The following is a 25,335-nucleotide window of genomic DNA, read 5'->3' as shown; positions in this document are numbered from 1 at the left end:
TTGGATTAAAAAATAAAATAGCAATTCTGCTTACCGCATTTGAAAGTTCAAGTCAAATTCTATCGGTTTTGAATATATACATTGCTAAAAAGTTATGTGTTTATTGCTAAAAAAAGCTATAAACACATAGTGTTTCCCGTGCATAATACATGCGTTTACATGCATGCTACGTAGAAATAGCCTCGCTTGCACTTGTAGCTACTCTACCTACTCGTTCGATTTTAAATGAGAAATCATTGAAAACATCACTCCAGCACTAGGTGTTTATACTTTTGTTTAACAATAAAATAATAAATTTTTAGCAATGCAAATAACTAAAACCGATATACTTTGACTTGATTTTTCAGATGCGGTAAGCAGAATTGCTATTTTATTTTTTAATCAAAAGTTATTCGGGTACAAAAATTGCAATTTTTCGATCTTTTGAAAGTTTCACCGCGTTTATCTCGAAAACTATGCATCCTACGAAAAAATTTCTAGAAACACTTTTTGGTTAGAATGGCCCAAAAAATACAAAAACATGTTTTGTTTTGCGAGAAATCGCTATTATGTAATTCCTCAACTTCTTTGTTTATAACAATCTTATCGACATCCGGATCAACTGTTACCCAAAAAATTTGTGTTCTACGGGTCAAAATACATAAAAAAACTTGGGTAAGTCCATCTGAATACAGGAGGCCGTTGTACCCCCCCTGGCGACAGGACTAATTGTCCTTCCATATTTTCCTTGGGCATCCTATACTTCTTTTGCCTAACAGTGACTTGTCCCTGGCTATTCTTACTATCCTTGATTCAGACATCCTGCTTATGTGTTGATTCCTCTCTTCTTCTGTTCTTTACACAGGTATTTATATTGTCTACCCCACATATGCATCTGATTTCCTCACTTCTTACCCTGCCCTGTAGTCCTTTTCCAACTAATCCTTCTAAAGATCTTTATTTCGTTGGTCTTGATCTCCAGATGCCTTTGTGTTTTGCTTGTGTCTGGTCTTGTTTCGGCCGTGTAAGTCATAACTAGCCTAATAACTGACATATATTCGGGCCTTTATTTCCACTCTTAGGTGTTTGTTTTTCCAAATTGTGGCGTTTAGACATCCGGCCATTCTATTGGCTTTAATTATTTAGTCTTTTACCTCTTCTTCGATATTGTTGTCGGCTGATATGATTAATTCCCAGGTATTTGAAAGTCATTACTTGTTGTATAATTTGAATGTCTAACTCTAATTTGCATCTTGTTGGTTCTTTGGTAATTACAAAGGTTTTTTGTTTTCGGGCTGATATTTTCTTATTCATTTCTTTTGCATTAATGTTGAATTCGTGCAATAATCTGTGTAGGTTATCTTCTCACTCTGCTGCTATCACGATGTCATCAGCGTAACACGAGTATATTGGCCACATATTTTCAAAAGGGTGAAAATTTTTCAGTGGGAGACGTTAGGAGTAGTTAAGAGTACATAATATGTATATTATACCTACTGCTTTTATACCCATTAATTTTATTCTGATTATTATTCTCATAATAAGTATTTAATGCTAAAACTTAGTAGGTACTTTATACTAAGTTAATATAGTGTCAATATATTTTTATGCTATTCTTTTGAAATTGAATCAAATTAACCTATTTATCTTTATCTTTTCGATCTTATTTATCCTTTTCTTTAAAAAATATATTAAACTCGAATATCAATAAACTGGTATATATTATTACATTAGACATGAGAAACGTCATTAAGAGGCAACACTAGCGATCAACAGGTAGCAACAAACGCGGTCCAAGATTGCGGCTGTAATTTTGAATATTTTGTCGAGATATTTGGCACACATATTCGTAATATAGTAAAGAATGGCGGTACATAGCCCAATTTGAGAAATAATATTAATTCTGAATTGGACATATTTTATTCAATCCATTGGGATTTTTTAAAAGTTTTAGTAAATATACCTATTACATAGAAGTGGTTTTTACTTCATGTTAGAGTTTGTTTAACTATATGGTATACAGCCAACCCAGGGAACTACCCCTTTTTAGTAAATATATTAGTACATACGTGGAAATTACTCTGTAATTAAATACAATATTAAAAAACGAGCCTGTACCGCCATTAAGAAGAACAAAAAAATACACTTTCTTCAAATAAACTTTTTTATCCCGTGCCTAGATTTTGTGTCATTTTGGACCTACTAAAATTTTTTATTTCTAACAAGAAATCGAACATATTATAACTAATAACTAATTAGGCAACATAGAGAAAATGTCACTGTCATTTTGACAAACCTGCGTCAGATTTTCTCTTATCTGTTCTGTTATCTTTATCGATATCTGTTCAGTGCAGTAGTATATTATTTTAAGAATTCATTATTGTTGTTTCATAGGAAAGTAGTGTTTATTTATAGTTAATTTATTATATTTTTGTGTAATAGAACTAAGTTGTTGGCCTATTTGAAAAAATAGATTATTGTTATTTGTGAGTTTTAGTTATATGTAGATAGGTAAGTATATTTTACGTAAAAATATTTCGAATTCTAATGCGAGTATATAAAGCTTTAGGATTTTTTATTCTAAAAATATTATCAATAGTTGAATAGAATATAAAAAAATAGAATCAAAAAATGGGAAAAGTTCATTTAAAGTTCTATTTAAAAAAAGAGATGAAACTAGTTAGAGTGCTTTTGGCGATATATGAACTAAATAAAATAAGACGACTCTTGTTTCGCTTCACAACCAAATGATTATTTATTATTATTTCGTGCAAATACCTATGTTAACATACAATTTTCACCCATTTTGGTTTATTTTTATAAATATTTTTTACTAATAATAAAATTGTTTTCTATTATGTACTTCCATTTAGCGCGCCTATGAGTATAATTGTCAAAATATTGATCTTAGATAATGTCAAAGATTGCCACTGTTGCCAAAGTTTCACAGACCTTACGAAAAAAGGTATGATACTATCTCCCGAAGTTATAATGATGACGCGCTACTGTATGCTCTTAATATAAAATATAATGGTATGACGTCACAAGTGTTCGCGCGCTTTTTCGATCGTTTGAAATGATTTAAATATACAGAAGATTTTAAGTTTGTACTTCCAAGTTATTATGAGTTTTTGAGGCGTGAAATTTTGGAAATCTTATCTTTTAATGAAACTGAACATTATTATGTAATAAAACAAATATGTGCAAGTTCCCTATTGTAAAGAGAATAATATGTATCAATAACGAAATGCTAATCTGGCTGGCATAGTTAAGTAATCAACTATTTATAATGGGAAATAAGCCACAATTTTACCAAAAAAATATTTTATTAACGTTTCGAAGCCCAAATCGGGTTTTGTTGTCAAAATATAAAATACTACTTATTTCCCATTATAAATAGTTGATTATAAAAATGCCACAAGGAAATAGCTTCAGAACAACAATAGTTAAGTAAGAGATATTTTTTAATTACCTGTCAGTAGATATTTCTTTGGGACTGTCATCAACTTCCATAGATTCACTGTCTTCCATATGACCATTTGTATGGCCATTGACGCCGTTAAGGACAGTTTCTTCTTCCATTGGTTCTACTCCAGAAACTGCAGTAGATCTGCTTCTTGTGGAACTCTGTGTGGCAATTATTTCATCATCTGAATCATCCCCTGCATCCGTTCTCTAAAAAGATGTGAGTTTGATTAAGACTTTCTATGCTATTCTACATATAGATGGGTGCTGATAAGCAAAAAGCAACACCTGCTCGACAGTTATGGATAAATAATATATTAACTAACCATGTAGAACCTTATGTATAACTTGGCACCAACGTAAACGCAAAATGGAAACAGGCCTCAGAAATAACAGCACGTAACAATATGAAAAAGCTTCTCATAAGCAAGGATTTGGTCTCTTCTAAAACTACGACTAGTTAAATGACATTTTTTCAATCTTACATGGTGGAGACTTGTGCGCTATAGAGACGCTCATGAAAAAAACTAGAAGTATTCGAAACCTGAGTCGAATATGTCACCAATATAGAGGTAATCCACAGAATTGGAGAAGAGGAAGAAATTGTGAGCACAATTAAACTATAAGCCACATTTTGAGACACAATAAGTACCGTCTAATCCAATTGATTATCCAGGGGAAAATAAACAGCAGGAGAGGGCCAGGCAGGAAAAGACACTCATGGCAACAAAATCTGCAAAAGTGGTTCAGGCTCACATCTGTCTATTCAGAAGTGCCATAAGCAAGATCTTATAGCCAAGGCCTGCAATCTAAAACCGTAAAAGTTTTCAAATAGATTGAAAAAATCGCTGTAACATAACTAACTACCTTTAGGCAATATAAAATATGTAAGAAAAATCCGAATCCTCAGATTCCCACAGAAAATACCTACATATAGGACACACTAAGATCACACACATATATCTACTTTCGGCCAGTGAACGCCTCATGTGAGACCTATGTGCTACGTCTCTTATCGGCACTCATTTGTTAATTGAATGTCCAAAATACCAAAGAGAACGTTCACTACACAATCTACCAAACACTCTACCAGCTCTATTAGGAGAAAACTACTGTCCAGTAAAAGACTTATTAAATTATCTAAGGTCAATACATATTTTCTACCAAATCTAAACTTATTACTAAGGTTTGTTTACTGAGTAATTACGCTAAAAGCTTGTTGGTGGACGCGTTAACTTTATTAAAAAAATTAAGATATAGAATGGGTTTCTTCTTTCATAAGACGTCACTTCTTTATGATAATTTAGAACATTTTAATGTAAAAAGAAACGACCTTTTAAAAATCCTATTAAATTAGGCTGCTTCTAAATGGAGCTCGCAGAGAGATTCTTCTTTTATAAGATGTCACTTCTTTATGACAGTTTAGAACATTTTAATGTAAAAAGAAACGAACTTTTAATTACTATCAAATTTTGCATTTGAAGGAATTACAATGAAGGTGAAATATTTTTTAAATCAACAATATTTTTCATTTTTACAGTCAGAACTTATTATAAATGATACATGAATGATACTATCGTATACATCCTCAGCGAATACCTTAAGAAATGGAGACTACAACAAAGTACTACAAAAACTGAAGTTTCAGCTTTTCATCTCAACAACAAGCTGGCAAACAGAATTGCGAGCGTATTTTAATAACAAGCTGTTGAAACACAATAAATACCCGAAATACCTTGGGGTTACTCTAGACACAACGCTCACATTCATAGAACAACTGACGAAAACAGCAGCAAAATTGAAAACACGCAACAATATAATACAGAAACTCTGCGGCACTACATGGGGGTCCACAGCATCAAATTTAAGATCCTCTGCTCTTGGCCTGATATATCCGGTGGCAGAATACTGTGCACCAGTGTGGCTAAATAGCAGGCACACCCACCTGGTCGACACCCAACTAAACCGTCCTATGCGTATGATAACAGGCACAATTAAGTCCACCCCTACAATGTGGCTACCTACCCTTAGTAATATAGCGCCACCCAACCTACGCCGCGAACATGCATTGGTTAAAGAATATAATAAAATAATGGACAGTCGCCAGCTTTTAGTCCACAAGACATCCCCGATATTCTTGGAAACTGTCTCCGATCCAGGTTACCCCCTCTACAATCTGCTCAAGCGCTGCAGCAATCCAACTTTGACTTAATTACCCGATGGAGAGAAGATTGGGAAAGTAAGACAGATCCGCATTACCAGTCTACTGGACATCATAGGAAAACCTAGCGAATTTGAACGTCCTCGTAAGATTTGGGCAGCCCTTAATCGAATTCGAACAAACTGTGGAAGATGCGCCGACTCCCTCTACAGATATGGTAGATAAACTTCCCTCGTCTTCTTGTGACTGCGACGATCAGTCACATTGTTCAGGACTGCCCACGCAGAGCATACACAGGCGACCCTATAGGATTTGTGATGGCAACCGAAGGGTCAATCGAATATATAAAAAAAGAACTGGACATCTGTTTGTGATGCATCGTATAATGCATAAAACTAAATATATTCTGTGATGTACTTAAGCCATACGCTAAATAAGGTACTATCGTAATTACCACTAACTAATAAACTACCGTTGTAAGCTCTATTAGTGATATTAATTATATTAATTTTTTGTGTTTCAATCTTGTATTACCAAACCACATTTATCTATGTCTTCTTCTTCTTCTTATGCAATCCACTAATGGATGTTCGCGATCATGTTTGACCATTTTTCTCTATCCCGTGCAGTATGTATTAGGTCTCCTATGTTTCTTAACCCTGTCCATTGTTTGACATTACAGAGCCATGGCATTTTATTCCTGCCCACTCCTTTTCTTCCTTCGATCTGTCCTTCAATTAAGGTTTGCAGAAACTGGTATATTTCGTTTCTAATTAGGTGCCCCAGGTATGCCGTTTTTCTCTGTTTAATTGTGCATAGCAGTTGTCGTTCTGTACCAATTCTTCTCAGGATTTCTGCATTTGTTATTCGTGCGGTCCAGGGAACAAGAATTCGTCGATAAATCCACATCTCAAATGCCTCTAGCTTACCCATTGTGTTTATTTTTAAAGTCCATTCTTCCATGGCATATAGGAGCACCGACCATATATAGCATTTCGTGAATCTTATTGTTATATACTAGTCTTGCATTTTGATGTTGACATAATTGACGGCTGATTATAAAGAACTTCATCTTTTTTATGTTGAAGTCTCATGTTCTCGTTATGTTCTCCAATTTCATTAAGAAGGTTTTGGAGGTCTTCTATATTGTCTGTATTAAGACCGAGTCATCCGTATATCGTATATTATTGACCCAGGTACCATTTACTTTGATGCCGCTTTCGCATTCCTCAAGAGCTTCCTGGAAGATACTTTCTGAATATAAATTGAACAGTAGTGGGGAGAGAATGCACCCCTGTCTTATTTATGTCACACTGATTAATTTTTTAAAATAAATCAAAACCCTTTCGTCTATATATCGGACATTCGCATATTGACATTACTTTTTGTATACTGTACTGTAACTAATAAATTAATACTTACAACCGGCCTTGCTCGTTTCTGTCTTTGGTCGTCTTCTTCTTCGTCTGCTGAATCATATTCATCTCGTCTTCTACGTTTCTTTTCCTTTTCTAATACCTTCTTGAAATATGCATATTGAATCAGTTCAATTGCGTCATTCGCATCTTCTGCAGTGACGTATTTAGACATTCTGGCTTTCGCATGTGCTGTTGCCAGACGGATCATCGTCTCGAGAGTACGTGGAGTTACAGGTTGAGTCTGAAAAAATTTATTCTTCTAAAGCTGTTTTTTTTTAATATCTTAGTTTTATTTTCGAATAGCTCATCTTGGGAATAAATACAGATTGTAAAAAAACGCTTGGGCGTACATAAAGTACAGAATATACAGGGTGTAACAAAAATACAGGTCATAAATTTAATCACATATTCTGGGACCAAAAATAGTTCGATTGAACCTAACTTACCTTAGTACAAATGTGCACATAAAAAAAGTTACAGCCCTTTGAAGTTACAAAATGAAAATCGATTTTTCCAATATATCGAAAACTGTCAGAGATATTTTATTGAAAATGGACATGTGGTATTCTTACGGCAGTAGTATCTTACGAAAAAATTATAGTTAAATTTAGACACCCCATAAAAATTTTATGGGGGTTTTGTTCCTTTAAACCCCCCCCCCCCAAACTTTTGTGTACGTTCTAATAACACCCCCCCCCCCCCAAACTTTTGTGTACGTTCTAATTTAATTATTATTGTAGTACCATTAGTTAAACACAATGTTTTAAAAACTTTTTGCCTCTTAGTACTTTTTCAAAAAGTCGAGTTTTTATCGAGATATTTTGAATATTTGTCAAATTTACCACATATTTGTAATATGGTTGTATGATTATGGAGACTTGGTAGTAATATGAAAATTTTATTTATAATTTACATTTTTAGGTATATTTTGAATCATATTAAAAAAGATGCCACATCTCGATAAAAGGTGCCTTATCGAAAAAGTTCAAAGAGGCAAAAAAGTTTTAAAAACACTGTGTTTAACTAATGGTATCGCAGTAATAGTTTAATTGGAACGTACACAAACATTTGGGGGGTTTAAAGGAACAAAACCCCCATAAAATTTTTATGTAAACATATTAAAAAAGAAGCCATAACTCGATAAAAACTGCGTTATCGAAAAAATTCTAAGAGCCAAAAAAGTTTTAGAAATATCGAATTTAACTAATGGTACCACAATAATAATTTAATTGGAACGTGCACAAAAGTTTGGGAGGGTTTAATGGAACAAAACCCCTATAAAAATTTTATGGGGTGCATAAATTTCACCATAATTTTTCTTTAAGATGTTCCTGGCATAAGAGTGCCCCGTGCCCATTTTCAATAAAAAATCTCTAATAGTTTTCGATATATTCGAAAAAATCGATTTTCATTTTGTAACTTCAAAGGGCTGTAACTTTTTTTATGTGCATATTTGTACTAAGGTAAGTTAGGTTCATTCGAACTATTTTTGGTCCCAGAATATGTGATTTAATTTATGACCTGTATTTTTGTTACACCCTGTAGATGCGAGGGTTTTTGTATACATTATCAGCGATAAGAAAAAGCCCTCAGATTCCAGAGGAATCTGGAATTGCCACCTGACTGACCGAAGCCATTATCAAAGAGCATGTATCCAGCCAGGTTAGCACCTTATTGTAAGCTCATTTAGCTCATCGAAATAGGCTTGTATTATTATACAAGACAAAACGAAATCAATACAAAACCACTACAAAAATCATCCAAGTCAGACGACTGTGCCAGCAAATCCAATACCATGATTATCCAGAGAGCATAATCCAAGATACTTCGAGCAATAGTTAATGCACTATGATACGTATCAAACCAAACTCTACACTCTACACACTGACCTAAAAATTCCATAAAGTCATTTGAGAAAACAACAGAAAACACCGCAACATACTAGAAGACCACCCTAATCCATTACTGCTCCACTACTGCAACCTGTCCACAATAGAAGACTTAGAAGAAGCTGGCCATCCGACCTAAGAGGAAACATCGCTGTTTACCTCTCCACGCTACCCCACATACAATAATTAATTTACTATTATATTATTGTACAACCAACAAATTGACTTATAGATGTATTATATCTGATTGTCAATAAAGGGAGAAAAAAAATCGGAGGACTGGCCTTGATAAAAATATATTTTTTCAAAAAATTAAACTTCTACCGAATACACTCGGGTGCAAAAAAATCGATCCACTGAAAATTTGGTCATTTTTGATGTCTCGAATTTCCTAAACCTGTTGTCCGATTTTTTTATCATGTTATAGCCTTATTCATTAACAATATCGCTGTAATAATATTGTTGCTAGACAGGTAAACTGTCATTGCATACCGGGTGTACGAATCAAACTGTGTTTTTTTCTCAAAGTTCGCATCACCCTGTGGACTATTCTAGGATTTATAAAATACTGAAATTAAAACCCAACTATAGCCTCAGGTTTTCTTAACATTCTGTTTTTAGATTTATTCGCTTATGTTGGATAATAAAAAATTTAGGTACTTTAACAACTGGCCATGTTCGTCATCAGTACAGCGTCATCTAAATAAGTGCGACAAACTTTAAGGGGTAATTTTACATGAGAAAATAATGACAGTTTGCTTTATAATCAAATGTCCGCAAACACTTCGTTTGCGAGATACGGGATGTTGAATTTCTTTTTACAAGCTGACGATTTATTTATTTCTTTAAAACCAGTTAAGATATGCAAATCACATTTGGTGGGTTTTAAGACGTAGTTATTGCACATTTTTTGACATACAACTAAGAATTTTATATTCACCATTGGCGTACATACGGGTAATATGATCGGTCATAATACCCGTTTGCGCACTAATGGTGAACATTAAATTCTTAGTTGTATGTCAAAAAATGTGCAATAACTACGTCTTAAAACCCACCAAATTTGATTTGCATATCTCAACTGGTTTTAAAGCAATATATAAATCGTCAGTTTGTGAAAAAAAATTTAACATTCCGTATCTCGGAAACGAAGCGTTTGCGGACATATGATTATAAAGCAAACTGTCATTATTTTTGTGTTAAATTACCCCTTAAAGTTTGCCGCACTTATCTCGAAACACCTGAATCTGGTTATACCAACCAGAAATTACCTGAAATATATTGTCAAAGACCCTCAGGTTCAAAACGACAGATGCCGATATGGATGTCAAGCCCAAGAAACCATCCAACATATTACAGGGGGCTGCCAGGCATTTGCTGCAACTGAATACAAGGAACGGCATGACGCAGTGGGAAAAATCCTTCATCAAGAGATAGCTAATAAGCTGGGACTTCTCCAAACGGACCATCTCCCATATTATCAATACGTTCCTGAGAGTATGCTTGAGGATGGCAACTACAAGCTATACTGGGACCGCAGTGTGCTCACAGACCAAACAGTGGCACATAATAGACCAGATCTCGTACTAGTTAATAAATTAACAAGACAAACAACACTAATTGATGTGGCGATACCTAACAACAATAATCTACGTAGTAAATTTACTGAAAAGATCGCCAAGTATAGAGATCTGGAAATTCAAATACGGAGACAATGGAGAATGCAAAGTACCCAGACGATACCTATTGTTATGTCTACTACTGGAGTCATTCCGAAGACCCTCCTCGAAAGCATAAAAAAGCTGGGTCTCAATGAACATATTTATAAGACCATGCAGAAAGCTGTACTACTTGCGACGGCCAGAAGTGTAAGAAAATTTTTGGGAGATACACCTGCATTCCAAGTCATCTAGGGCTCGATAACACGGAAAGAGTCCCACCAGAGCTCAATCCTTTTGATACCGTAGGTATCTGGGATGAGTCAATTTTCCCCTCAGCGGGAGTGTGAGCTGTATGGCTAAATCTGGATAATAATAAAAGAAAGTGCGCGCCTGGATGGGTAAACCTCTGCACGGGCGACATCCCAATTAGGTCAGCCAAGATTATGTCGACAATATAGCGTCGAACTACTGGTTGACATCAGGAAAGATGTTCCCTGAAACGGAGGGTTCATTACTGGCCATTCAGGATCAGGTTATACCAACTAGAAATTACCTGAAATATATCATCAAAGACCCTCATGTTCAAAACGACAGATGCCGATATGGATGTCAAGCCCAAGAAACCATCCAACATCTTACAGGGGACTGCCAGGCATTTGCTGCAACTGAGTACAAGGAACGGCATGACGCAGTGGGAAAAATCCTTCATCAGGAGATAGCTATCAAGCTGGGACTTCTCCAAACCGACCATCTCCCATATTATCAATACGTCCCTGAGAGTATGCTTGATAATGGCAACTACAAGCTATACTGGGACCGCACTGTGCTCACAGACCAAACAGTGGCGCATAATAGACCAGATCTCGTATTAGTCAATAAATTAACGAGACAAACAACCCTCATTGATGTGGCGATTCCTAACAACAATAATCTACGTACTAAATTTACTGAAAAGATCGCCAAGTACAGAGATCTGGGAATTCAAATACGGAGACAATGGAGAATGCAAAGTACCCAGACGATACCGATTATTATGTCTACTACTGGAGTCATTCCGAAGACCCTCCTCGAAAGCATAAAAAAGCTAGGTCTTAATGAACATCTCTATAAGACCATGCAGAAAGCAGTACTACTCGCAACGGCCAGATGTGTACGAAAATTTTTGGGAGATACACCTGCATACCAAGTCACCTAGGGCTCGATAACACGGAAAGAATCCCACCAGAGCTCAATCCTTTTGATACCGTAGGTATCTGGGATGAGTCAATTTTCCCCTTAGAGGGAGTGTGAGCCGTATGGCTAAATCTGGATAATAATAATAATAATAGTCTCCCCTTTCGGCAGCAAAATTCGGCATACAGCTGTTGTCGGTAGCCGATCGTTTCTTGACCGAGGTTTGTCACCTTGTAGTAGAAGCGCAAAATGTTTTCATTAATGGACACAGTACAGTCCATTTCATGCGCTGCCTCGGTCGTCTCGCTTGAGTGAGCGCCGGCTGATGTTCCAGCGCAGCACCTTCGGCGGGTGGAGCTCTTGTTGTTGTTTGGCTCGCTTGTGGTTGGGCTGTAGCTGATTGTATGACAGGGGCCTGCCTCCTCAACACCCTGCCACCGACGTCCCGCATGCTGTCACGTCCAGCGCCGGCTCCAGACGTGCCCTGGCGATCCCCAGGCAGCGATCCTAAACATAAATTATTAATCTCCATTCTCGCATGGGTGTGCATTTTATACCTACTGTCAGGTGTCAGTGTTTGTTCCACGGCAAGTATCCTTGCTACTCTCTGGGTATTGGCGCTACGAATACCCAGAAAGCATTCCCCATTCGCAGGGGGCCGCGCCTGATAGAAGAACTGACAAAAAACTCCCACAGGAAATCTGGTCTCCCGTTTTTATAACGCTGACGCGGCTTTGGGATTATAGCAGAGTAGTCTGCTATATCTAGGGCCTAGTGACTTTTCTACTTGGTACTCCTCGTAAATATTCTGTGACTTGACCAATATCCCTAGGCAGTAACTCAATCTTCCCTAGCAGTCTTTTTTCCATTTTTATCCTAATGCCCATTACATTAGCAATTGCTGTTGCTGCGCTGCACAGTAGATGAGCATGTGAAATATTCTAATGTGTAATTGGGTAGGACTTCAGTGTTCACAATTTGTAACAGCGCACCTAGTTTCTTACAAGAGTTTATTCTTGGTAGCGGTGGTCTGCTAAGTGGGTTTGTTCCATTAAACTCTTGTACGGCGCGAGCCATTTCGTTTACTAGGCTATCACATAACTCGTTGTTTTCCTGCGGTGTATTATCAGGTTGAGTTTCTGGTATGGGAAGCTCAGGAATCTGCTCATCAAGTATTTTAAATCTGTCTCCCGTTTTTATAACGCTGACGCGGCTTTGGGATTATAGCAGAGTAGTCTGCTATATCTAGGGCCTACGATATACAAGGAAGGTAACAGGGTCAGTGGTACGCTTCAACCGCCTATTATTACCCCTGGTTTTACCCAAGGTACTCATTTTATTCATGCTGAGTCGAGAAGCTATAGACATTTTAAAAAAGGTCTAGTTGTTCTCGCCGGCGCTGGGTCTCGAACTCCGGCCTACCAGTATGCGAGTCAGACATTCTACCGCTGAGCTACGCCGGGCCTTAATATTAACTATATAAATATCATAAAAAACCATTTTTGGCTGTATTCATCATCGCATTTCAGTATTATTGTTCAGAAGGTGCAAAACGTATCGTCTAATAATACAAGTCATTCATTTTTATAAATAATTAATAAAACATTTATCTTGTGTGCTTGTTTATTCAATTTTGGACTAACGAATTTGTTTACCACAAAAGTTGGGAAATGCATAGATGGGCGGAAGTGTTAAACGGAAGCGCAATGTCCAAAAACCCCCGTATATGATGCAAGAAAACTTTTGCGCGTATATGCGGTTCCCGACGTTTAATTTAGCAGATAGGTTTATATCACTTTATATTATATATAGTCTGGGCAGATTATCGGAGAATAGGCCATTTTTGGGAAAAGTTATTTACCAGCAATTTTATTGCTGGAATCGAATCTTATGATTGTATATATTAATAATATAGGTATGCAAAGTCCGCAGATAGTGTGCTAATTTTTTTATAAACAAAATGGCGCCCGAAAATCGTATTTTTTTTTCAATTTTTGCTCTATAACTCCAATGATTTTAACTTTACACCAAAAACACCCAAATAAAAATTCACCGTAATTAAATTCTGCATACTGACGTGTTTTTCCCGATGTACTTCGACGAAAATTTTCCCCGGAAAATGCGGGTTTTTCCAACAAAATCTTTAATATTCAACTAAAATTTTAGATAAGTAATTGTTTATCAATAATTAAATAACTTGGTAATATAAAATCTCTTTTCGTATAGATTATAATTCCAGAAGCCGATATAAATTTAATGAACAGTTTAGCAACAATTGAATTGTTAATTAAAAATTTACGGTCGCTATAATAACCACAATAATTATGATACAAAAGAATAACTATGATTTTTGTATAAAAAGACACTGTACCTATCTAATGCATTTTACATAATTGAAATTGGACTATATAAGCGGCCTCAGGAATATTTTAAAATTATAAACAATTTTTTGGCTTATAAACAAATAGAATATTTCGGGAAAGATTAAATTAAATTAATAATGAAAACGGTATTGGAAAAAAAAGCGACAGGACGCTTTTTTTACAAGAACAAACGTTTATTTGTGATGAGTGGTTCCTAAGATACAACCGGTCAAAGTTGACCGGCATTTACGGCAAAGATATAAACAATAGGATCATAATTTTCAAACCATCACCTTTTTATTTTTGTCCTCCTTCTCCACACCAATTTTCATATCTTTAAAGTACTCATAACATAAATTATTATAATAAAAACTATCGATATTACGAGTGAAAATTGCCAAAAATAGCAAAATTTCAATAAAAAATTAAGTTGGAGTAAATGTAATCTCAAAGTTCAAAATCGGTATACGTTAAAAAAATGCATTTTCTCTGCTTCAGATGGAGCAATTTTCTTCATTCTTTTTTTGTTCCCAAGTAACTCGAGTAGAGCCATCTAACTAACGCATTATTAAATGTCAAGGTTGCTTTTGTTTTGTTATAATAAATTTATTATAACAAAATTTTTTAATTTGTTTAAGGGACTGTGACAAGGGAAAAAACAGGCCGATTTTCCGGATTTTTTTTCTAACAAAATATGACTCGTACATTCAATTAATTTAAACCGCCATCTTTATTATACATTCAAGTATTTGTAAAAAAAAATTCAAGTCGAAATATTCAAAATTGCCGTCGTGGGACTCCTTCAAGCGCAGGTCCGTTTTTTTAGGTGCCCAACGGTGTACATCAGTGGTTCCCAACGGGGGCAGTACCGCCCACCGGTGGGCGTTGAAGAGAGATAAGGGGGCTTTTTGGGTCCAAGGAAAATTTGGGGGGCGTTGAGGAACAGCTGCCGCCCCCCTAAAGTAACTCATTGCTTCTTTGCTTCTAACAACTTTGCTTTTCGCTTCTCACACAGAAATAGAGAAGGTGAATCCGAAAATATAAACGAAATGCACAAAATGCATTTTGGTTATGCACTGTGCAATTTTTTATTTATCACTCAGTCCAACACTGCAACAATTTCGACGTTGCAGTCGAACGTTTCAGATTGGTTAGTATAATTCCACTTCCAGTAGAACCTTTCTGCTTTAAGTGAATTTTGGCTCCTCCTTCGCGCAGCGGCATGGTCAGGCATAACTTAATCATTCGAGATTGTTTCGCTAAAGCAGGGTGGTGAATTTTCTGTGTGTTATTTGCAGAAAGTTGCAGTGCATTTATTAGAAATATATTTTATTGTAATACATATTTGTCACAAAGGTAAGTATCTACGTGGCATTTATATTCACTTACTATAATTCTTTATTATTTTTCCCTATCGTAATTTACGAGGTATTTGTAAAAATGTAATAAATCTAAATTTGTTTCCATATATGTATAGTTATTGTAAAATATTCAAAAAGTACCAACTTGCACAAACTGGATCAAAGTAAAAAGTTAATTAGGACCTACCTACACTGAGAGAAGAATTGGGGAAAAAGTACAAAAAATCTTAATAAAATTTACTATACTGAATAGTAATCTGATCATAGACTGCCAAAAATAAACTATTTACTGAATATAAAGTTATTTTTATAATATGTGTACAGTATGGTACTTTTTAATAAGTTGTTTTGTAATTTTTCCTTAAATTCTTCTCTCAGTGTATATTTATTTACTTGTGGCATGTTTTAAATTTCTCGACTACTTGCTTGGATATTCCGCCACTCTGAAATATTGATTTTGCTAACTAAAAAAATATTTAAAACTTTATTATTTAAAATTATCAAAGCGGTGGCTACAGCATATTTATTTTTAAAGATATACCTACAGTATGTCCGGTCCAAAGAAAAAGTGCAGACAATACAATGTCGATTATTTGAAGTATGGTTTTATTCAGTCGCCTTCTAATAAGGCATTACCAATGTGTTTAATTTGCCAGAGAGTTTTCTCAAATGAAGCCATGAAACCTTCACGATTACAAGAACATTTGACCAAAATACATCCCGACAGAAAAGACAGAAATTTATCATATTTTGAAATGCTCAAAAAACAACATTTCAAACGTCCAACTTTAGCTAGTATCTTTTCAGCAGTATCAAAGCAAGACGATGATGGGCTACGTGCTTCTTATAACATTTCCTGACTTATAGCTAAATCAGGAAAACCCCATACTATTGGCGAAGAATTAATACTGCCAGCTGTAAGTGAAGTTTTGCGGACTGTACTGCACCAGCCGGCATCTGATATTATTAAAAAAATTCCATTAAGCAATAATACGGTACAGAGACGAATTGACGAAATGTCTGAGGATGTGGAGCGTTCTCTAACTGATTATTTAAAGACTACTGAGTTTTCTTTACAGCTTGATGAATCAACTCTGCCAAACAATGAGTCTTTACTTCTTGCGTACGTTCGCTTCATAAAAAGTGAAAAAATCTGTCAAGAACTGTTATTTGTAAGAACACTGGAAAGAGATACTAAAGATAAATCGATATTTGATGTTCTGGGACACTATTTTACAGATAAAGGTATACCTCTGGAAAATGTCATAACTGTTGCTACAGATGGTGCTCCGGCAATGGTTCGACGACACCGCGGACTGATAGCATATTTGAAAAAAGCGGTACCAAATATACTCGCCGTGCATTGTGTAATTCACAGACAGCATTTAGTTGCAAAAAATCTTAATGATCGCCTTCATTGTTCACTACAATATGTAATTACTGCAGTTAACAAGATCAGAAGCAGTGCTCTCAATGATAGATTGTTTAGAAAACTGTGTGATGAAAACGACGAGAATTTTAATCGTTTATTGTTGCACACAGAAGTTCGATGGCTTTCGAAGGGTACCTGTCTAAAAAGATTTTATGATCTCTTTGACTCAGTTTTAGAGTTTTTTGAAAGCAAAGATGATTCTTTGAGAGACAATTTATTAAAATTTAAGAGCGATATTGCTTATTTAACTGATTTATACGATAAATTTAATGAAACAAACCTACAGCTACAAGGTGATAATTTGAATTTGATCAAAGCAAAAGGAACTATTTCCTCGTTCGTGTCAAAACTTAATTTGTATAGGCAAAATTTGGGTCGGAGACAATTTCATCAGTTTCAAAATCTTTCCTCTGTGGAGACAAATGATGAAGACATTCTGGTATATTGCCAGCACTTGGAAGCACTTCAAGAAGATTTTAGGAATAGATTTCAGGATATCCTTGGTCTGATTATTCCAGATTGGGTTTTAGAACCGTTCTCAAGTTTAGAAACAGCAGAATTATCACTACAGGAGAAATTGATAGAATTGCCAACAAATGAAGAGTTAAAAGTGAAATTTAAAAATGGATATCAAGAATTTTGGCTGCAATGTCAAATTTCAGTATTATATCCAGCTTTATGGGCTGCATCAAAGAAGTTTTTCGTTGCCTTTCCTTCATCGTATTTAGCCGAAAGAGGATTTAGCATAGTCAGCAATTTATTAACAAAGAAGAGAAATAGACTGTCCATAGTGGAGCGCGGTGATTTAAGATTGCTGATGACAAGTATGGAACCAAATATTGACAGATTACTATCGTTACATCAAGCTCAGCCTTCTCATTAAAAATGTTATATTATTATTATATTGTTTTTTATGATATGTATTTAAGTTAAAGTTTGATCAATACATGAATACTGTATTTATGAATAAAACATTTTTTTTTAATTTGTTGTTGCTTGGATTAGTTAAGGGGCCGTCGAATCATATTTAAGGTAGCCTTTGACCCAAAAAAGGTAAAACAATTGTGAATGAAAGTGCGTTACTAATTTTAAGAATGGAAGAGTTTTTTAAGGGGGGAGTATTTTGTTTTTGGAAAAATGGGCGGTAGGCCGAAAAAGGTTGGGAACCACTGGTGTACATGAAATCTCACGTCTGGGTGATCTGAAACAAAAAACAAAATATGGTTATCATCTACATTGTATTGACTCTCGTCTGACGGAGAATTTTTTTGATATCGTTTTTTGTTTAATTGTTATATACAATAATAACATAAAATTTGGACAAAAAAAAATAGAAAAAAATTTCAAGAATTTTTTTTTCATCCTCCGTCAGACGAGAGTCAATACTATGTAGATGATAACCATATATTTTGTTTTTTGTTTCAGATCACCCAGACGTGAGATTTCATGTACACCGTTTGGGCACCTAAAAAAACGGACCTGCGCTTGAAGGAGTGCCACGACGGCAATTTTGAATATTTCGACTTGAAAATTTTTTTACAAATACTTGAATATATAATAAAGCTGACGGTTTAATTTAATTTAATGTACGAGTAATATTTTGTTGGAAAAAAATACGGAAAATCGGCCTGTTTTTTCCCTTGTCACAGTAGACTTTCCCCTTAAATAAAGATTGTTTAAATAATTATGCAGCTTTCAAATAAGAATGTTTGTGTTTTTAACGTTAAAAGGTACACTTGTAGTAAGTTTATCTAAAAAAAGTCTACAACTGGAGAAATGTAGTTTTTTTTCATATAACTAAATTAATCTATTATAACAAAACAAAAGCAAGTTTGACATTGAATAATGCGTTAGTTAGATGGCTCTACTCGAGTTACTTGGGAACAAAAAAAGAATGAAGAAAATTACTCCATGGGAAGCCGAAAAAATGCATTTTTTTTAACGTATACCATTTTGAACTTTGAGATTATATTTTCTCCAACCTAATTTTTGATTGGAATTTTGCTATTTTTGGCAATTTTCACTCATAATATCGATAGTTTTTATTATAATAATATATGTTATGAGTACTTTAAAGATTTGAAAGGACATCGCACACATCTTATGGAAAATATAATGTCACTCAAATTCAATAAAATTTATACGAATAGATTCGTTTTAAATTAACGGTCAAATCTTATCATTGCGCCAACTCCATATTTTCAATAATAAGAGCAGAAATTGATATAAATAAATCTGAAATCAAATGGATACGTACATAAGTTAGAGAGAGAAAAAATATTTTATAATACCCAAATTGTCGGTACTCCATAAATCAGCGGATTAGTTTCACTAATCCGCTTAGGCCCAGCGGGGTTTAAGCTCTTTTGAATAGCACCCAGAGCAATAGTGATTGTAACTGACACTTTTACTGACTAAAAAATTTGATTTCGATAAACTTTAATTGCAATTTGCGCCGTAATTAATCATAATTAAGAGTTGGCGCAATGATAAGATTTGACCGTTAATTTAAAACGAATCTATTCGTATAAATTTTATTGAATTTGAGTGACATTACATTTTCCATAAGATGTGTGCGATGTCCTTTAGTGTGGAGAAAGAGGACAAAAATAAAAAGGTGATGGTTCAAAAATTAGATCCTATTGTTTATATCTTTGCCGTATATGCCGGTCAACTTTGACCGGTTGTATCTTAGGAACCACTCATCACAATTAAACGTTTTTTCTTTTAAAAGGAGCGTCCTGCCGCTTTTTTTCTAATACCGTTTTCATGATTTAATTTAATTTAATATTTCCCAAGATATTGTATTTGTTTATAAGCCAAAAAATTGTTTATAATTTTAAAATATTCCTGAGGCCGCTTAAATAGTCCAATTTCAATTCTGTAAAGTACATTAGATAGGTACAGTGTCTTTTTATACAAAAATCATAATTATTCTTATGTATCATAATTATTGTGATTATTATAGCGACCGTAAATTTTTAATTAACAATTCAATTGTTGCTAAACTGTTCATTCAATTTCCATCGGCTTCTGGAATTAAAATCTATACGAAAAAAGATTTTATATTACCAAGTTATTTAATTATTGATAAACAATTACTTATCTAAAATTTTACTTGAAAATTAAAGATTTTGTTGGAAAACCCGCATTTTCTGGGGAAATTTTGGTTGAAGTAAATCGGGAAAAACACGTCTCTATGCAGAATTTAACTACGGTGGATTTTTATTTGGGTGTTTTTGGTGTAAAGTTAAAATCTTTGGAGTTATGAGCAAAAATTGAAAAAAACACGATATTCGGGCGCCATTTTGTTTATAAAAAAAAGTAGCACACTATCTGCGGACTTTGCATACCTATATTATTAATATAATATACAATCATAAGATTCGATTCCAGCAATACAATTGCTGGTAAATAACTTTTCCTTGTATTTTGCTAATTAGCCCAGAGTAATAGTATATTCCATATACTACACTACTCCAAGAAATTAACGCACCATCTTAAAAATCGTTTTTGATGTCTCGAATTTCCTAAACCTTTTGTCCGATTTAAGTGATTCTTTTTAATATGATTTAGACTTATTCTTTAACAATATCTCTGTAATAAAATTGTTGTTAGATAGGTAAATTGTCGCTGTATGTATAGCGGGTGTACCAATCAAACTGTGTTTTTTTTTTCTCAAAGTTACCCACACCCTGTGGAATATTCTAGCCTTTATAATATACTGAAATTAAAACCCAACTATAGCCTTACTTTTTCTTAACATTATTTTTTTTATTCATTTGCTTATGTGGGATAATAAAAAATTTAGGTACATACTTAGCCATTTTCTTCATCAATACAGGGTGTTTGTAAGTAAGTGCAGCTAACTTTGAGGGATAATTCTGCATGAAAAAATAATGAAAGTTTGCTTTATAAACATATGTCCGCAAATGCTTTGTTTTCGAGATACGTGATCTTGAAATTTTTCTTACAAACTGACTATTTTTTATTGCTCTAAAACCGGTTGAGATATGCAATTGAAATTTGGTGGGTTTTAAGAAGTACTTAATGCGCATTGTTTGGCATACAATTAAGAATTTTGCATTCTCTATTGGCGCGCATATAGGTCATATTACCCGTATGCACGCCAATGGCGAATATAAAATTCTTAATTGTATGTCACAAAATGCACAATAACTACCTCTTAAAACCCACCAAATTTCAATTGCATATCTTAACCGGTCTTAGAGCAATAAATATCGTCAGTGTGTAAGAAAAATTTCAACACCCCGTATCTCGGAAACGAAACATTTGCGGACACAAGTTTATAAAGCAAACTGTTCTTTCTTTTTCATATGGAATTGCCCTTTAATGTTTGTCGCACACCCTGTATTGATAAGAAACATGGCTAGTTGTTAAAGTACCTAACTTTTTTATTATCCAACATAAGCGATTGAATCACAAAACAAAATGTTAAGAAAATCTGAGGCTATAGTTGGGTTCTAATGTCAGTATTTTATAAATGATAGAATATTCCGCAGGGTTTGGTGAACTTTGAGAAAAAACGCAGTTCGATTGGTACACTCGGTATACAATGACAATTTACCTGTCTAGCAACAATATTATTACAGCGATATTGTTAAAGAATAAAGCTATAATGTGCTGTGAGCTTCGCTGGTATCGCCAACTAGCGGATTACTAGTGCAACTTCGGTTGGAAATTTAATGAGAAAAGTATTGCGAATAATAGCAAATAATTGTTTTAAACTTATTTAATTGTTATCGTGTAAAATTTACAACGCAAAGAAGTAATTAGATTATAATCGATCTAATTTTTTAAGATTTTGCTTATTATTTTACTCTAGATAAACGCTAATAATTTACGCTAATAAACTCTAGAATAATTACCGTGAGTATAAAACTAGATGAGTTAGTTAGCATAATTCAAATATATGCACCAGTCGAGGGCACAGAAGAACAGAAAATGTCTCAATTCTATAGCCAACTCCAAACAACTTTAGACGAAGTGAGAGAAGATACTGAGAACATAATTATTATGGGAGACTGGAATGCTAGAGTTGGAAATGACATCAACAAGGGACTTGGAAGCCTTGGGCGGTATGGAGAAAAAGCTGAGAACAGAAATGGGAAGAAGATAATACAATTTTGTGTAAATAACGACTTAAAAATTGGAAATACATTCTGGTATCAAAATATGGAGGACAGATACACTTTTGAAGCACAAGAAAGAAATGCTAAAAGTCTAATAGATTACATTGTGATTCCTGCAGAAATGGATATTATCAAAAATATAAAAACAGAAAAATTTGCAGAACTAAATACTCAACACAAGCTACTCGTAGCCGAAATGACTACAAAGAAAAAGCAATATATAGTCGATAAGTCATACACTAAGGTAAATATTAAGAAGCTGAAAACGGAGAAAGAGAAAAATGACTATAAAAAAGAAATATATGAGGAATTGCAAAGAATGGAGCTGGAAAGAGAGCAATTGGATATGGAAGAAAGATGGAAAATACTAAAAACACACTATATAAAACAGCAGAGAAAATTTGTGGAAAAAAGTCAATAAATAAATATCATAAGAGAACAGAATGGTGGAGTCAAGAACTAAAGAAAATAATAAAGGAAAAGAAGCAAGCCTGGAAAAAATATCAACACTATAGAGATGAAAATAACAAAGCAGAATACATAGAGAAACGTAATAGAGCAAAGATAGCAGTAAAGGAAGCGAAAAATCTGAGCTGGGAAGAATTCGGAAAAGAATTGGAAGCAAATTACAAAACAGATAACAGAAAATTCTGGAACCGTATAAAGGGTTTAAGAGGGAAAAAAGGCAGGGAACAGTATGGAATCAAAGATAAAAATAACCAATTGAAAATAGAGACTACAGAAATAGTACAAGTATGGAAACAATACTACAAAGATAAATTCAAACACGAAGAAGTAGAAAGATATGAAGCAGGAAGAAATAGACCAGAACTGGAGGAGGAAGAGGAACCAGAGAGTATAAGGAAGGAAGAACTGGAAGAAGCTATAAACAATATTAAACTTGGAAAAGCGGCAGGAGAGGACCAAATAGATCCAGAAATGATAAAATGGATGGGTGAAAAAGGAGAGGACTGGCTATTACAGATATGCAAGGAAGCATGGAGTACAGAGAAAATCCCAGATGACAGGAAGAAGAACATAGTCTAACCAGTATACAAAAAAGGACAACATAATGAATGCGAGAATTATAGAGCAATATGTTTGTCATCGGTCGCCTTCAAGGTATACACGAGAATTATAGAGAAGCGTCTAAGATCAGTGATAGAGAAAGAATTGGAAGACGAACAGGCTGCATTCAGATCAAACCGTCAAACAAACGATAACGTCTACATCATAAGAAATATAATAGAGAGACAATGCCTTAAAGGGAATGAACTATTTGATACAATAAACAGAGAAATATTGTGGAAAATATTGGAGAGCTATGATATACCAAAAAAGATGATAAAAGTCATAAAATCTATATATATGGAAGTAGAAGGCCAAGTACAAATAAATGGAGAAAGATCAGGCACTTTTAAATGGGATAAGGGAATTAAACAAGGAGATGGACTAAGCCCCCTCTTGGATACTTTAATCAAAAATACCAAAAATCAAACAAGAAACCTTCAATACATAGTAGGATATAAAAACTTAAATGCAATAAAGATCAATTCCCTTCTATACACTGATGATATAGTTTTAATCACAGACATAGTAGAGAAAATGCAGAAACTAATAGATATTTGGCAAAAAGAGATTCATAAATTAAAAATGGAAATGAACCTCAACAAAACAATACTTATGATAATAAATGAAGATGAGAAAAGAGAAAGGAATACTAATATAATAGTAAAGGAAAAAGTAATAGAACATGTATCTACTTTTGAATATTTGGGAAATATAATAACAGATGATGGGAAAACGGACTTGGCAATAAGTAATAAACTGAAGAAGGCAACTAGCGTGTACTACTCTTTAAATAATACAATTTTTGGAAAGCCAGAAATAAGCAACAAAACTAAACTCAGAGTATATAACAGCATAGTAAATCCGATAATGACATATGGGGCGGAAACATGGATTGTCCAAAAGAAACATGAATCAATGATAAACGCGACCGAGATGAAATACATGAGAAGAATAGCCGGAGTTACGAAGTTTGACAGATTCAGAAATGAAGATATAAGAAGAGAGCTGGAACAAGAACCGATAATTAGGAGGATCGAAAACAAACAATTAAGCTGGTTTGGACACATACAACGAATGGAGCAAAATAGACTTACAAAGAAGGTACATGAAGCCAAAATGGGAAACAAAAGAAAAAAGGGAAGGCCGAGGAAGACATGGATGGACCAGATCCAAGATATAGGTGAAAGGAGACACATCAGTATGAGGGATATGAAGAACCTGGCCACCAATAGAAGCAATTGGAAGAAGTGGATAAAAGTCGGAACCCGACATCCGACGCCCTGAAGGCAAGGGCGGATCCAGGGAGGGGGCCATGGGGGCCATGGCCCCCTCCGAGAATTTAGAATAATATAAATTTAAATATTTGCAGTTCAAATGTTTTTAATTTCAAACACATATATATGTACAAAACAGGGGATAAATACGTTTTCTGGACTAGAATTGAAAAAAAGGAGTAACGGAGAAGCTTCAAGAATGACTTTTGGGTTTTTTATAAATCAAAATGTTGAGAATTTTACAGAGTACCAATTGTTAGAACGATCTTGACAGCCATCAAAATCGTATAAATTTTCATATTTTATACACATAAAGAATAAAAAAGAAGTGAAGCGTTAATTGGGTCACTAGCACTTAGAACAAAGGAGTTGGTTGGTATTTTTGCACAGTCAAAAGGAATTGTTTTACAAATATTGCGGTTCATTTTTCTAATGAAAAATATGGTCACAATAACACAAAAACTCATGAGCAAGACGGAGTCAGTCATATAAACCCATGAAAAAACATCATATTACAAGGAGTGCGTTCAAGTTGAGCTGGATTTTCTAAAAAGTTATCGCAACCCTCAAAAGTCAATCATTAACCAGATAGACTCTCAGAGGTCTAAACAGAAACAAAAAATAAAGAAAGACTACGACTAATAGTGGGGTCTATACTGTTCTTAGGTCGACAAAATATTCCTCTAAGAGACCATCGCATCGTGATGATGGCCTTATGCTTCTGGAAGAAGATGCTGGACCTAGGAATGAGAGGAATTGCTTTGGTACTAAGGCAAAACCCGATATGTCAAAAATTATCGATTATTCGTTTTTAATGCCAATATGTACATTGAGCAATGAAGAATGTGATGACAAAACCCTACATGGCTAAACGCATCCATGTAACCAGTAGATAATAAAATTGTTTCCGATATGTCCACTATTACAACACCGCG

General features: G+C 34.5%; 2 protein-coding genes across 3 annotated transcripts in view; one reads left to right on the top strand and one right to left on the bottom strand.

Moving 5' to 3' along the window:
• LOC126885205 (DNA replication licensing factor Mcm3) overlaps nucleotides 1-25,335 on the bottom strand; it is a 77,569-nt gene that overhangs the window by 10,808 nt on the left and 41,426 nt on the right. The window contains exons 10-11 of the mRNA XM_050651653.1: nucleotides 7,028-7,264; nucleotides 3,452-3,654 (exon numbers count right to left, since the gene is read on the bottom strand). Of these exons, the coding sequence (XP_050507610.1) occupies nucleotides 3,452-3,654; nucleotides 7,028-7,264 (440 nt within the window). The remainder of the gene's footprint in view (nucleotides 1-3,451; nucleotides 3,655-7,027; nucleotides 7,265-25,335) is intronic.
• The window catches only part of LOC126885206 (RNA-binding protein 7), a 95,712-nt gene that overhangs the window by 61,256 nt on the left and 9,121 nt on the right, over nucleotides 1-25,335 (top strand). The gene's annotated exons all lie outside the window — the stretch shown is intronic.

This window comes from Diabrotica virgifera, chromosome 5 (assembly GCF_917563875.1).
Source record: "Diabrotica virgifera virgifera chromosome 5, PGI_DIABVI_V3a".
Lineage (NCBI taxonomy): Eukaryota > Metazoa > Arthropoda > Insecta > Coleoptera > Chrysomelidae > Diabrotica > Diabrotica virgifera.
This window is presented reverse-complemented; position numbering and strand designations above follow the sequence as displayed.